The 13,996-nt window shown below is 40.1% G+C and overlaps 1 protein-coding gene across 1 annotated transcript in view; it reads right to left on the reverse strand.

Moving 5' to 3' along the window:
* The window catches only part of LOC124554930 (molybdenum cofactor biosynthesis protein 1-like), a 61,887-nt gene that overhangs the window by 18,203 nt on the left and 29,688 nt on the right, over positions 1 to 13,996 (reverse strand). The window contains exon 6 of the mRNA XM_047128627.1: positions 5,541 to 5,626. Coding sequence (XP_046984583.1) covers positions 5,541 to 5,626 — 86 coding nt within the window. The remainder of the gene's footprint in view (positions 1 to 5,540; positions 5,627 to 13,996) is intronic.

Genomic DNA, 13,996 nt, shown 5'->3' on the forward strand with positions numbered 1-13,996 from the left:
CACTATCCGGAAAATGGCCTCTCTTGCAGCTCCAAGCATAAATGTATAGTGAAGAAGAATAATTAGCACAGCACACTGGAACCGAGTAGGGATCCGGTTTACTGCTCGGCCACTAAATTAGCATATTGTGAGTACACCAGAAGAGACGCTGTACACACTTGCATATACTACATACACAAGTACAAGCATCGATCAAGCTACTGTGAAACTGCACTCTGTGTGACTCATCACTACATCAGAATACTGTAAATGTGGTGATTCCAATTTCGTAAGGTCTCTTCCTGTTTGTTTTCATCAGTTGGATCTTATTTTTCAAGTATGTGGGAATCCAATGAGCTGCCTGTTTGGATACATTCTTTCTGTATGTCCCACAAGTTGGATTCTTTGGAGACACATTGTAACAAGAGTTTTTAGGAATTTGCCTGGAGATTTCACACTGGGTTCTGTGTGATGTATTCCAACTTTTATTCTTGGACCTAAGATTTTTACTACAATTTTACATTCTTCTAATTCAGTTTGCTGTTTTCATGTCTTGTGTTGGACAAAGAGTCTCTCTCATGCATAAAGAAATTCTAATTTGATCACTGTTGTGCAATGTTAGATTTTAGAGTTCCAGGAAAAATACTTTTAGTTAACTGAGAGACAGTTTGTATTTTCTGAAGTCTGGATTCTATGCCTTCTTTTCATTATGATGTTCAGTGGTCTTTTTCACCTAATTATTTAAACTCTTTATCACCGAATACTATGTTGTTGCCTATATAAGTTCACCCAGTGCCATTTTGGTATCGTCCATTAATTTTTTATCCGGGTGAAATTATTAGTCCAATTTTCCTAGATTGCTCCCTTAATATTTCAAATTGCTTTAGCACATCAGTGATGTTTTTGTCAATTAGTATTACATCATCGGTATAGGTTACACAATATAATTCTATCTTTAAGTTTACATTCTAGTCAGTGTAATAGTGCACCTGCTCTTCTCCATTATCTTACAATTTTCTTAGGGGCATAGTTGAATAGCAATGTGTTATGCCATCCCATTTTCATATACTTATGTCTGTCTTAAATTACACTGCTTGAAAAAAAGTGAGACACTCAGAAGGTGGGGAGAAAACAAATTGAAACATAGCTAATTTAGAGGGTATGCGATGTTATTTCAGTGATAACAAAACAGAGTCAAATTTACACAGAACTTATCAGTTTGAGCCCACTTATCAACACAGCAATGCACCCTGTCTGGCCTGGACAGTGCGGGAGGATGTCGTAAAGCTGCTGCATACCCTCCTGAGAAAGGTGATCCACAACTGTTGTAACTGGACATTGCAATCATGGATACAGGCAGTGGGATGGAGTTAACGTCCATGTTGGTCCCATAATGTTCTATCGGGGACAGATATGGGGATTTTGCTGGCCACAGGAGTATATCAACATCACGCAGACAACTTAAAGAGACACACACTACATGTGGACAAGCACTGGCCTGTTGAAAAATAGCACCACAATACTATTACACACTGCTGTACCATCAGAGTTCCCTCAGCCATTACAAGCCGTGACCTGAAGTCATACCCAATGGCTCCCCACACCATGGGACTGCTTTGTGACCCCCCCCCCCCCAAAATGTGGAAGAATGGGACCTCTCCCCATCTCCCCGGGTCACTGTCGAACTTCTCCACGATAGTCATTTGGAGCAGTGCAGGACTGGGACTCATTAGTGAACATAATGTGACACCATTCATTAGCAGTCCGTACTTCTCGATCATGGCACCACTTCACATGCAGTCATTTGCTTGGGTGTTAATGGCAGCCTATGTGCAGGACGGCAATTCCATAGTCTGGCTGCTCCTAGCAGTATGACACAGCATGTTGCAAGGAGTCTATTACAGTGAACTCCTGTTTATCCTAAATGATCGGGACGGTGGCCGGTTCCGATAACAAAAATTTCAGATAAATCAAAGTCCCCCTGTTTTCACATGTGAACACTCCAAATTGCATCAATATTGTGAAATACGATCGTAAAATGTGCGTAGGGTATGTAAAACGTTACTGATATGGTTGCAAATAACCCTGCACTTTTTTACTGAAAAAATTGTGTTGACATGTTAAAAAGGCACCAAACTATGATTGAAAACTCAAAGTTTTTAAGTGCTGTATAACAAAGCTCGTTTATTTTGCATTCTTACAGAAAAAATCTCCCTTATTTGGCAGCAGGAAATAACAGGAGTTTTAATTTTATTACCTACTCTTTTGAGTAAAAAATAAACTACTGAACAAAATTATGAAACAAATCTAGAGATTACTCAAAGGAACAAAAAGTCTGTCTAGAGGAACTTTCAAGAAAATTAAAAAAAAAAAAACTTTTTAAGTTATGGACATAGAAGTTCTAGGATGCTTCATTAGAGTTTATTTTTTGGTAACGAAGTCACAAACGTCTTTTTCTTTTGTTTTTTTGCTTGAGAAACTATTGCTGCAACAATACATCTCCAACGTTGAAATCAAACTATTTCAAGATAAATCGTCTCCGCCTGTTGGCTGATGTACTCCAGGGCAGTTTGGATCACTTCATAACAGAATGTGTGAGGAATATTTTTCTCTGATTCATCATCAGAAACATAGTCTTCTGACACTTTATGATCGGTCACAATTTGGACCATTTCATCCTCAGTCACATGAAAAAATGCCATTTTCTATTCACTCTTCAATGTCTTCGAAGTGTGTGTCTTTACAACCAGCTTCTCCAGTAAATTCACCAAAATTATGTCAGCTTGAGTTTCGGTGTTGCCTCCTCCTTCCCACCACTTAGGTTGCCTTACGATCTAAGAGTATTTTTCCAAGACCTAACAAGAGGAACTGGAGGAATTAGATTCCAAGCTTCAGCAATCAATGAATGACACTTAAAACATCGATTTTTTTAAGAGCTTCCACAAAATCATCTGCAGCATCAATCACACCTATTAATTATTCCAGCATCTTGCGTCTGTAATGTTTTTCCATCGCCTCAAGAATACCTTGGTCCATCGGTTGACATAGAGATGTGACATTTTGTGGGAGAAATACAACTTTGATATCCCCATCTTGCAGATCACCTGGGTGAGAAGGAGCATTGTCCACGAGAAGTAGCACTTTTCAAGGAAGTCCTTTTCCTTCCATGTAATTTACTACAGTTGGAACAAACTCTGCCTGGAACCACTCTCTGAAGATGGCACTGTTCATACATGCCTTAAGACTGACTCATGTACCTCAGTGGCAAACTGGTTGGTTGGTGTCTAAATGCTATTGGTGTTTTGGATTTGCCAATTAAAGTAAGACACAGTTTATGATTGCCAGTGGCATTACTGCAAGCAAGGACAGTAAATCTTTCTTGGATTTTTTTGTATCCTGAAGCCATTTCTTCTTCTTTAGAGGCAAGGGTTTTCATTGGCAGCATTTTGTAATTCAACCCAGTTTCATCACATTTGTAAAGTTGATTGCCAGTATAACCTCCTTTGTCAATGATTGTGTGCAGTTTCTTCTTAAAATCAGTGTAGCAGCTTCATCCCCAGATAATGATTTGGAACTGATGGCAATTTCATGAATGCCATGCTGCTTCTTGAAACGATCCTGCTGGCCATTACTTCCGAGCAATTCTTGCTTCTTTCCTTCAATCAGCTCATCAGCTCATTTTGACAAAGTAGAGGACCTGAAACTGACACACCTTTGGCTCTTATTTATTCGTGCCACAAAAATAATGCCTCTTCTAACTGAGGATGTGCACCTTTTCTCATTGCTTTTCAAGATTTCACTGCGCTGCCCAATGCTTGGATGGAACAAAATTTTTAAATTCCTGATCAATTTGTCTTCCGATCAGTAATTGTACTCCTACTCTGCAGCAACTTTTGTGGGTGGCTCACCAGCATCAATTCTCTGCAAAGTGTGAAGCTCTTTTTCCAACAAGATCACATTCATTTTATGTTTTGTGCCTGTAGTCACGTTCAGTGTTCTTTCTACAGACACTCGACTGAGTCCTTTATGGTTTTTGGCCCCTTTTATCTCTGGACACTTTAAGGCACATAGTGGGAGCACGAAACCTCAAATCAGAAACACACAGATGCACAACTTGACAACACTCGAGATGCACTAGACAAACTTTTGACTTTTGAAACCAGGCTGTGGCAGCCATCAAATGAAAGCATTCGATACATCTATGCCATTTCCTCTGTTCTACCCAAGCCCACGTGGCAACACAACAGGGTGTTGTACATTCACTGTTACACACTCAGCTTTGATGTACCGACAACAAGTGGAAAGTGTTAGGCAGCGCACTCTAATTGTCGGTTTTGACAGGGCTACATTGCGCTGCATAGAACAATACTGTATGTACTGTACTACCAAGGAGTTCCAATAGATGGCAGTGGCATGAAACCATGCAATACGAATAAGAAACACACTAGAGCTTCAACCAACACATGCACGAATTGACGATACTTGGACTTTTGACACACACCAGTGCACAGATTAGCAGCAGATTGCCAAAAAACACCAGCAAATGCTTGGCTCCAGGTGCACGCAAACTGAAACTTGTCAAGTGTCAATCTAGCTAGCCAAAAGTGTAGCTGCACGAGAGTTTACTGTACTTGTTCTCAGATGGCAGTCACAGATGTGAACAGGTTACAATGTACTCAGTACACTACACAGTGATGCTCCCTTGTAGTGGTCTCATGTAGTCAACTGGAACATTGATGACGAGTATGCCCTTACTTTCCAACATCAGGCCACTGTCAGATCCAAATACTCCAAAAATACAGATGTTGCAAGGTTTAACCAGGCGACCAAATGGACATCCACAATGAGGTTTCTTTCAAACTCTCATCAGATAATGCTGTCTCACACCAATATGCAGCACCTTCATATCCTCCAGAGTGATGATTCATCTGACGCTATTCGCATCCCTTATATACCACATGATGCTTGCTAAACAGCAATAAAAACAAAGAACACTAATGAATAATGAAGGAAAAGACAGACTGTTACTTACCATAAAGAAGATACCTTAGGCTGCAGATGGGCAGAATTAAAAGACACTTACATAAAGCTTTCAGCCACAGCCTTCACCAGTAAGTAGTAATCTGCCTTTTCCAATATTGTTGAAATTCCTACTGGAGTTTCCATTGTTTCAAGGACACTGATGCTTTTCTGTGAGTGTTTGCTTTATGATGTTTTCTGCATTTTAGCTTTTTTTTAAAAAAAGAAAAAAAAGAAAGAAAGAAAGAAAAAAAAAGATTTGTTGCTGGAAAACTTCTGAAGTCCAATAAAGGAGTTACAACAGCCATATATGGTTATCTGGTGGACCTTGCAGAACCAAATTCTAGGGCTGAAATATCTTGTTGACCAATGGGCATTAATCAGAATGAATACTAAATAAAAATTAAATCCAAGTTTACACAAAAAACACAGGTTCTATCACTGTTGTTTTTCGTTCTATTTTGCTCTTATGTTTGCTATGACTTGTTAAACAGAAATTTTCTTTCTATCTATAGAGTTACATTTGCTGTAATGTATCTTACCTCGATGTTGTTTCTTCCTTCTTCTCACTGCTGCCCAAATCATGGCAAGCAAGTCATCCTCACTGCATTTGCTTCGTATTGCATCTCTGAAACAACTGTTAAAACACCCGTTAAACAGTACCAGGCAATTACCACACAGTGAAATGTTGGTACACTAAAAAGGAAGAAAAACTTTGCAGAAATCTTCAACAGTAATCTTGTAGTCTGCAGTAGGCAACAGCAGGATAACAAACCCACTGGACAAGAATGGGAAAGTCATGATAGAAGTTACTTTTATTTTTATAAATAAACAGGTATCTTACACAAATGCTCAAGAGTGTACATAGGATCTTGGGCTGAAGAGGTGGAGCAGAAACTGACATTAGTTTTGTTGAAGAGGGAGTACTGGAACACAGCACAATTTCTTGCAAAATGAAGCCAAATTTATTGATAAACTCTTAATTAATTGCCAAGCTCACTAATGTGATCATTTTACGACAGGTACTTACTGCTTGGAGTATATGTGACTTTTCAGGCTTGCCTGATAGATCTGTTGCAAAAACACTTTGGGTTCCCCACCAGATAACATTATGCAAGTCCCTCCCTCAATATTTCAGTGACACAACGTTTTGGCATCTACAGGTGGTGGTGATTTCCACCATCACTGCTGCAAGATGCAACTGGCAATTTCCACATGACAGCTTTGAAATTTATCATGTGGATGACTATGACCATCATATTTAGAATTCAGAGGATTTCATAGAATACCTGAAGATGCTTAAACTAGAACTTTCAGATCTTTTAGTTAGCTCAAATGTTATATCATTACTTACAAAAGTGCCCCTGCAGCCCTCATTAGAGGTTATTAACAGCAAGTTTGAGAAAGAAATTGTGGTGCTGTTTAAACATGTGCATACCTCATCCTATTTCTTATGTAACACCAACTACTTTAATCAAGTGGACAGTGTTCCCATGGGAGATCCTCTATTTCCCTTAGTAAATATCCAACATTCCTCCTTCTGGCAGAATGCTGAAGAGACATTTGTGGTGTGGCCCACATAATACAGACACTACCTATGTCCCTGCAGCATTTGCACTCGCTCCATCTGAATATTCAGTTCACTGTGGAAGTACAAAAAGATAGCAGCTTACCATTCCTGGATGTCACAGTTTGAAGAAAAGCTGACAGAACACTGGGGCATAGTCTCTACTGCAAACTGATACACGCAGAGTTATATTTGCGGTCCAAAAGTTGCCATCACCCTGCACAATGTGGTAGTGTCTTACACTCCCTGGCACATAGAGCACACGTGATCTCAGATACCAACAGTTTGCCTGGTGAACTGTAAAACCTAATAACAGTGTTGCAGCAGAACGTTTATTCTTGTAAACAGATTTGCAATGTGTTCTGAGCAAAGCAAGTTCAGTGTAGGGATGTAAATGAAGATACTTAGACAAGCACTGCAAATGGCTTTCTTGCCATATTTCAGTGGCATGTTTTCAAAAATAGAAAGAATCGCTAGGAGAAACAGAATCAAGTGTGTTTTTCGTCTACCAGCGAAACTAAGGAAGTGTTTGTGTTAAGTTAAAGACAATCTTGACCCTAGAAAACATAGATCATATATAAGATCTGATGCCATTATGGGAAATCTTATATAGGGCAGACACCTCACATTGTGCAAGAACACTGTGTTCAACAGCACTGACAAAAATGCCACCCAGTAAATTAGTGGTAGCAGAGCACTGCCTGAATACAGGGCACCACACGTTTCCCAAGAGGCCATACGGTGGGCAATCTTACCAACAGGAATATGGAATTTTGACTAAGCACTGCCCAGAATCCAGCACTGACTGCCATGAAATTAAAACAGTAGAAACCAGATCCTCCGATGTATGACCTGATGCAGCACCTTGCAGAGAGTTAATTCAGCTTTTAACCACACGAGTGTCCAGAAGTGCAGTCATTGCCCACAACACATAAGCAGAAGGCTACTATGAATGGCATTTCCATCCAACTGGGAGTGCCTGTCCACACATTCGTACTCCTGCTTCTAGCCTGACAAATTTCAATTCTGCTGTGCGAATATCACCAGTCACATCTTGCAGCAGTGATGACAGGACCCACCACTACCTGAAGATGACGAACAGTTGTGTTGGTGAAATATTGCGAGGCTTGCACAAAGTTATTCAGTGGCCAATCTGAGAAGATTTGTATACATTATTTTTCTGTGACACAGGTATTGTGCAGCAAAATGTGATAACTTTCTGCATTTGCCTTTTTGTAAATTTCAAAATACCCCAAAAATTGGTGAGAAACACTGAACATATGACGTAACCAGATGACATACCCCACAGCATGTGCAGCAGTCGGGGTTGAATGTAAAGGAATGATTGAGCAGTGCAATACTTTCATTTGAGAAAACAGAGCAAATTTCAAAACATTTTGTAAATATGATCTGTTGTAAATGTAGATGTTACAAAATTACTGTCCCTGCTGTAATCAAGCAAAAGCAGTTCTGATTTTGTGTTTTTTGCTTCTGTCACTTCTCTTTTTGTTTACAGACATTAGTTAGTAAAGAAAACAAAGGTCATTTAATGGCGATGATGCTATTCTGAAGTTTACACTCATCTACTTGTTATGCAATATGGTAGGTTTTCATTATACTGTACTTTGCAAGAAATCAAGGAAACTGCAAGACCGATAAATAAAATAATACACTTCAATATAAATACATAATTGTTTAACACAATGAAAAAATACTGCCTGCCAGATGCAAGACGCAAATCCTGAACGCCATCACTAAAGTCGCACACATGTATCCGTAGCCACAACGATATGAATACTTGACTTGGGTTGGGATGATCAAGTGTGACAGACCAAGAGGCTCAACCACTGCAAGCATGGCAAGGTACATCATCTGGTGACATTTGTCATTCGCTTTTGACACATTTCCCAACATTTGTATCGTATCCAACATTTGTAATCCCATGTGTCTTGTATTAAATTACTTGTCTCAGGGTCATCTACAGTGCTTTGGAGGTTTTTAAATGTTAATACGCATCACCCTGTGTGTGTGTGTGTGTGTGTGTGTGTGTGTGTGTGTGTGTGTGTGTGTGTGTGTGTGTGTGTGTGTGTGTGTATGTGTGTGTTTATATATATGAAACAAATACTAACAAAGAGATAGAGGGCCTGGTGAGTACTTACCTCAGCTCAGTACAGCCGATAGATACACAAAACAGAACAGAAAATTGACGTATCCTAGCTTTCGGAACTTCGTTCCTTCATCAGGGAGGAGAGAGGGGAAAAAAGGGGAAGAAGGGAAAGTGGATTCAGTTATTCACAACCCAGGTTATGAAGCAACAGGGGAAAGGTAAACAGGGAGGGTAGCAAAGATGGAGGCATGGATGTCAGAGGGAAGCCAAAGATATTCTACTGTAATTACTGTGCCAGCTTCAAACCAAGGAGGATGAATACAGAAGTAAAGAGGTACATAGTATAAAGATAAACACAACTATGTAGGATAAAAAGATGCGTGAATGGCTAAAGAGGAAAGGGAAAGAGGAGAAGACTAAAGAGTAAATGGGAGTGAGGTTGGTTAACATAGGTTCAGTCCAGGGGGATGGCGGGATGAAAGGATGTGTTGGAGTGCAAGTTCCCATCTCCGCAGTTCCGAGGTACTGGTGTTGGGTGGGAGAAGCCAAATGGCACATATGGTGTAGCAGGTTCCTAGGTCCCTAGAATTATGCTGGAGGGCATGCTCCGCTACTGGGTATTGGACATCTCCTAGGTGGACAGTTCGTCTGTGCCCATTCATGCGCTCAGCCAGTTTAGTTGTCGTCATACCAATGTAAAAGGCTGTGCAGTGCAGGCATGTCAGCTGATAAATGACGTGCTGTCTCACATGTGGCCCTGCCTTGAGTTGTGTATGTTATACCAGTAGCGGGGCTGGAGTAGTTGGTTGTGGGGGGATGCATGGGGCAGGTTTTGCATCGGGGTCGGTTACAGGGGTAGGAACCGCTGGGTAGAGAAGGTGGTCTGGGAATATTGTAGGGTTTGACAAGGATGTTACGGAGGTTAGGGGGTCGGCAAAAGGCAACTCTGGGTGGTGTGGGGAGAATATTGTCAAGGGATGATCTCACTTCAGGGCTTGACTTGAGAAATTCATATCCGTGGCGGAGTAATTAGTTGATGTATTCGAGGCCAGGATAATATTGGGTGACAAGGGGGATGCTTCTGTGTGGTCTGGGGGTAGTAACATTGTTGTTGGTTGGGGAGGAATGTATTGTTTGGGAGATCTGTTTGTGGACAAGGTCTACAGGATAGTTGTGGGAGAGGAAAGCACTGATATATAATATAATACAGGGAAACATTCCAAATGGGAAAAATATATCTAAAAACAAAGATGATGTAACTTACCAAACGAAAGCGTTGGTATGTTGATAGACACACAAACAAACACACACACAAAATTCAAGCTTTCGCAACCCACAGTTGCTTCATCAGGAAAGAGGGAAGGAGAGGGAAAGACGAAAGGATGTGGGTTTTAAGGGAGAGGGTAAGGAGTCATTCCAACCCTGGGAGTGGAAAGACTTACCTTAGGGGGGAAAACGGACAGGTATACACTCGCACACACACACACACACACACACACATATATCCATCCGCACATATACAGACACAAGCAGGGTATATGTGCGGATGGATATGTGTGTGTGTGTGTGTGTGTGTGTGTGTGTGTGTGTGTGTGTGTGTGTGTGCGAGTGTGCGTGTGTGTGTGTGTGTGTGTGTGTGTGTGTGTGTGTGTGGCATACTGGTCTGAACTATGCAGCCTTCAAATGGAAGTTTTTTGATCACTCCTTATTTTGCACCCTGCCACCTTGGCAATATGTACCGCAAATCATCAGACAGACGACCTTCCTGCATGCTTCGAGCATCCCCTGGTGCTGTTCCGAACCAATGCTAATCTTTGTAACTGTGACGAGCAGTGTGCAGATTGCATCTTTGTATCCCACAAAGAGGTGACAGTTCCCAGTGGCATGAATGGTTACTGTTTATTGAATGTCACTGAGTTGGTGAGTCATTTGCTACATTGTGGCCCACCTGTTCGCTGCTAAAGCCATGCTAGTCAGTGGTAACCCCTGTCAATGATATCCTGTTGCCCATAGCAGTTCACTCTGCTGATTGTGGTAGTATTTTCCTTGAGTAAATCTGCTCACAGTACACCTTTGACACTGTGGTACAAGAAAGCCCAATGACTACACACCCTTATAGAATAAGTGTCTCGAGCCATGGTTACCCACGATATGGCAGTGATAAAATCACCCTGTGATCAACTGTCACACTGCAGCTGTAAGCTGCACCTCCTTTTTCAGAATACTCAGGTTTATTAATTTGAAGTAAATCAGATCTTTTGCAGGAAGATTTAACAAAAAGAGCACATCCACGAAAGGATGAAACCATGTCTAATTAACTGGAACACAAAATTAATAATTAGTGGTGACAAAGATCCTCTGCAATAAAAAATAATGTCCACTTACTCCATGTATTAGTCTTCAAGTGACAGAATATATGTAACTGTGTCCTTCTTATTTACACTGATTAAACAATGGAAATTCCAGGTAGGAATATCAACAGTGCAGGGAAAGATAGATCACTATTTACCGTAAAGAAAACAAAGTTGCACACAGGCACAACACACAAGCAAGCACTCCACGCGCGCACGCACGCACACACACACAGAGAAAAAAAAACTGCCAAGTCCAGCAGCTAGGGGCAAGCTACTGGAGTTGTCAGTCATATTTGTGTGACATGTGCTTGCCTGTGTGTATGAATGTGTGTGTTTCTCTGTATCTCTTTTGCTGATGAAGGCTGTGACCGAAAGCTTTGTGTAAGTGCCTTTTTAATTGTGCCTGTCTACAATGTAACATGTCTGCTTTACAGTAAGCAGGAATCTATGTTTTCCTATATTTTTCATTTACACAGATGTAATTAACAAATCAGAGTCTATTTATTCCAGAGAAGTGACAGTTTGTTCATGACAGTTCAGCACAAATCTGATTTTTTATATACAGCAAGGCTACCTATAAATTATTCTGTGTGCCAGTGTTCATGCTGACTATAGGGATTCACACGGATCATGTGTAATTTGACATCTGGTCCTGTAAACTTACTTCTGCTCAACGTGAAAAATTCTCCAATCCACATTTTATAATTAACCTGAACATATCAAATAATGCACCCTTCGATATAACTGCTTATTGTCCACTTCCCATCACTCTATTCCCAATGTCAACCCAGTTGACCTCTTCTTCTAATCCAAAAACCATGGTTGACTCAATGTTTGCTATTGCAAGCTATTGCTATTGCAGCACAAAAGTGCCAGAGGCACCAGTAATGATATATAATTAAAAATACTAGAAAGTAAGGCTCACTGGTCCGTACATGCTAAGACAAACACTACAAGTGTCTAAGACACCGCGCTCTCACACAACAAGTACAAGGTCTGAATACATTCCATTTACGATACACTAAACTGTTTCATTCGCGGTGCAATATACATACTCTCTCCCCAATAAACAGAATAGTTATAACTCAATTGTTCACAAGTGTATATTATGACTCTTGCCACAGCTATGCAGTCAGTATGCCACAGGGGTGCCATAGAAAGGGATCAGGTTCAATTCCTTGTAGAGCCGGGAAATTCTGCTCGGTGGACGGACTGGAATAGGGTACACTCTGCTTGTAGTTCCAGCTGAGGAGCTACTCAAGTGAGAAGCAGTGTCTTCAACTTCTGGAAGTTGATAACAGCCTGGAGAGTTGTATACTGACCCCCTAACTCTCCATAGATATATAGTAGAGGACATCTCTCGAAGGGCATTGCGTGGTCTTCTGGGCCCAATGCAGAGTTCCTTTATCAATGTATATTGTATATCACCACTTGTACACACTCATCAGCACAGTACCATATTGTCTCTTCGCGTGGCAAATTTTTATTCCCTTGTTTCCAGATCAAGATTTTTCCACTTCCTCTTCTTCTTCTTCTTCTTCTTCTTCTTCTTCTTCTTCTTCTTCTTCTTTTTTTTTTTTTTTTTTTTTTTTTTTTTTTTTTTTTTTTTTTTTTTTTTTTTTTTACTTGTACCACACATATTCCACACGGTTTATGCTCACTCCTTCAATGATACTTCCTATCCTCCTCTAGTGTCCGAGTTGTCCCTGCTTTCCTGCGTGTTTGTTGGTTTAAACACCCTTGTTTCAAAAGAGAGTGACAGCTTCGATACAGTCTTGTCAACATTTTGTATTTTTATTTAGCAATTATTGTTTGAGCCTTATAGGCGAATGTCACAAGATATTGTCAACCACTGCATTCACTAGATTGGAATGGGGTTCATGGTAACTTATCAATTCATTTTTTAAGTTGCTGTTATCTTTTTCATCCTATCTTGGACTAGCTTTTCCATACTCCCACTCTATTTTACGTAGTCAAACAGTTATCTGCCCTTGAAAACTTGCTCCTTTACTACCAAGTTAACTAATACTGGGCAGCCTAACAGAAGTTCCAATATCCAGTCTTTCACCACAATTCACCTACACACACTTTTCACTCACTGATTTTCTTTTTTCAATGTCATAAATATTTTGCTTTCACAGACTGCTGTGCTATGAACATAAAATTGTAGGAACATCTGCCTCACAGGTCATTTTTTGTTTTTTTTTATTAAAGAATATGTTCCTTGCTTATTCCTATTTGCTTCTGATACATTTCCATTCTCACTTTTATTTTGTTTTGATCCATTTCTTTTTTCTTTGATAGACAAGTCAAACAACAATGGCAATATGTTGCAGCCCCTTGTGTTTCACCCTACTTACTACGAACTTACTTTTCTTAGCTTCCAATTTTATTAGTCATTTGGTTTTTAAGATACTTAAATTAATTGTTTGACCCTGTATTTTTATATCTTATTTTACCTTCGGTTGATAAAGGATTTCTGGTATGCTCACAAAGAGAGAGCTGATTCTTCCCACCCCTCACCCCCCTTACCTTGTCCTGAAGCAAACTTATCGCCAAGTATCTTGCAGTTTTTTTCCTATTATTAATCTCTTAGTCTAGTCATCAATTTAAAAGTGTTAGTTGTTGGTCCCATTGTCTAATAATTTGTACATTTATACACATGAAGTTCCAATTTTTATTTGGAACATATAGACTCTGATAATCATGAATCACAGTTCAAATGGCTCTGGGCACTATAGGACTTAACATCTGAGCCAAGGCAGGATTCAAACCTGCGACCGTAGCAGTCACGCAGTTCTGGACTGAAGCGCCTAGAACCGCTCGGCAACAGTGGCTGACGAATCATAGTTACCATCACATGGACAGAAATATTGTGTTAACTTTATTACAACATAGGGACATAACTAAAAATGTCTTTACATAATTTCCAGTTCTGATTACTTTCCTTTAATTTAATCTCACAAATAG

Source organism: Schistocerca americana, chromosome X (assembly GCF_021461395.2).
Source record: "Schistocerca americana isolate TAMUIC-IGC-003095 chromosome X, iqSchAmer2.1, whole genome shotgun sequence".
Classification (NCBI taxonomy): domain Eukaryota; kingdom Metazoa; phylum Arthropoda; class Insecta; order Orthoptera; family Acrididae; genus Schistocerca; species Schistocerca americana.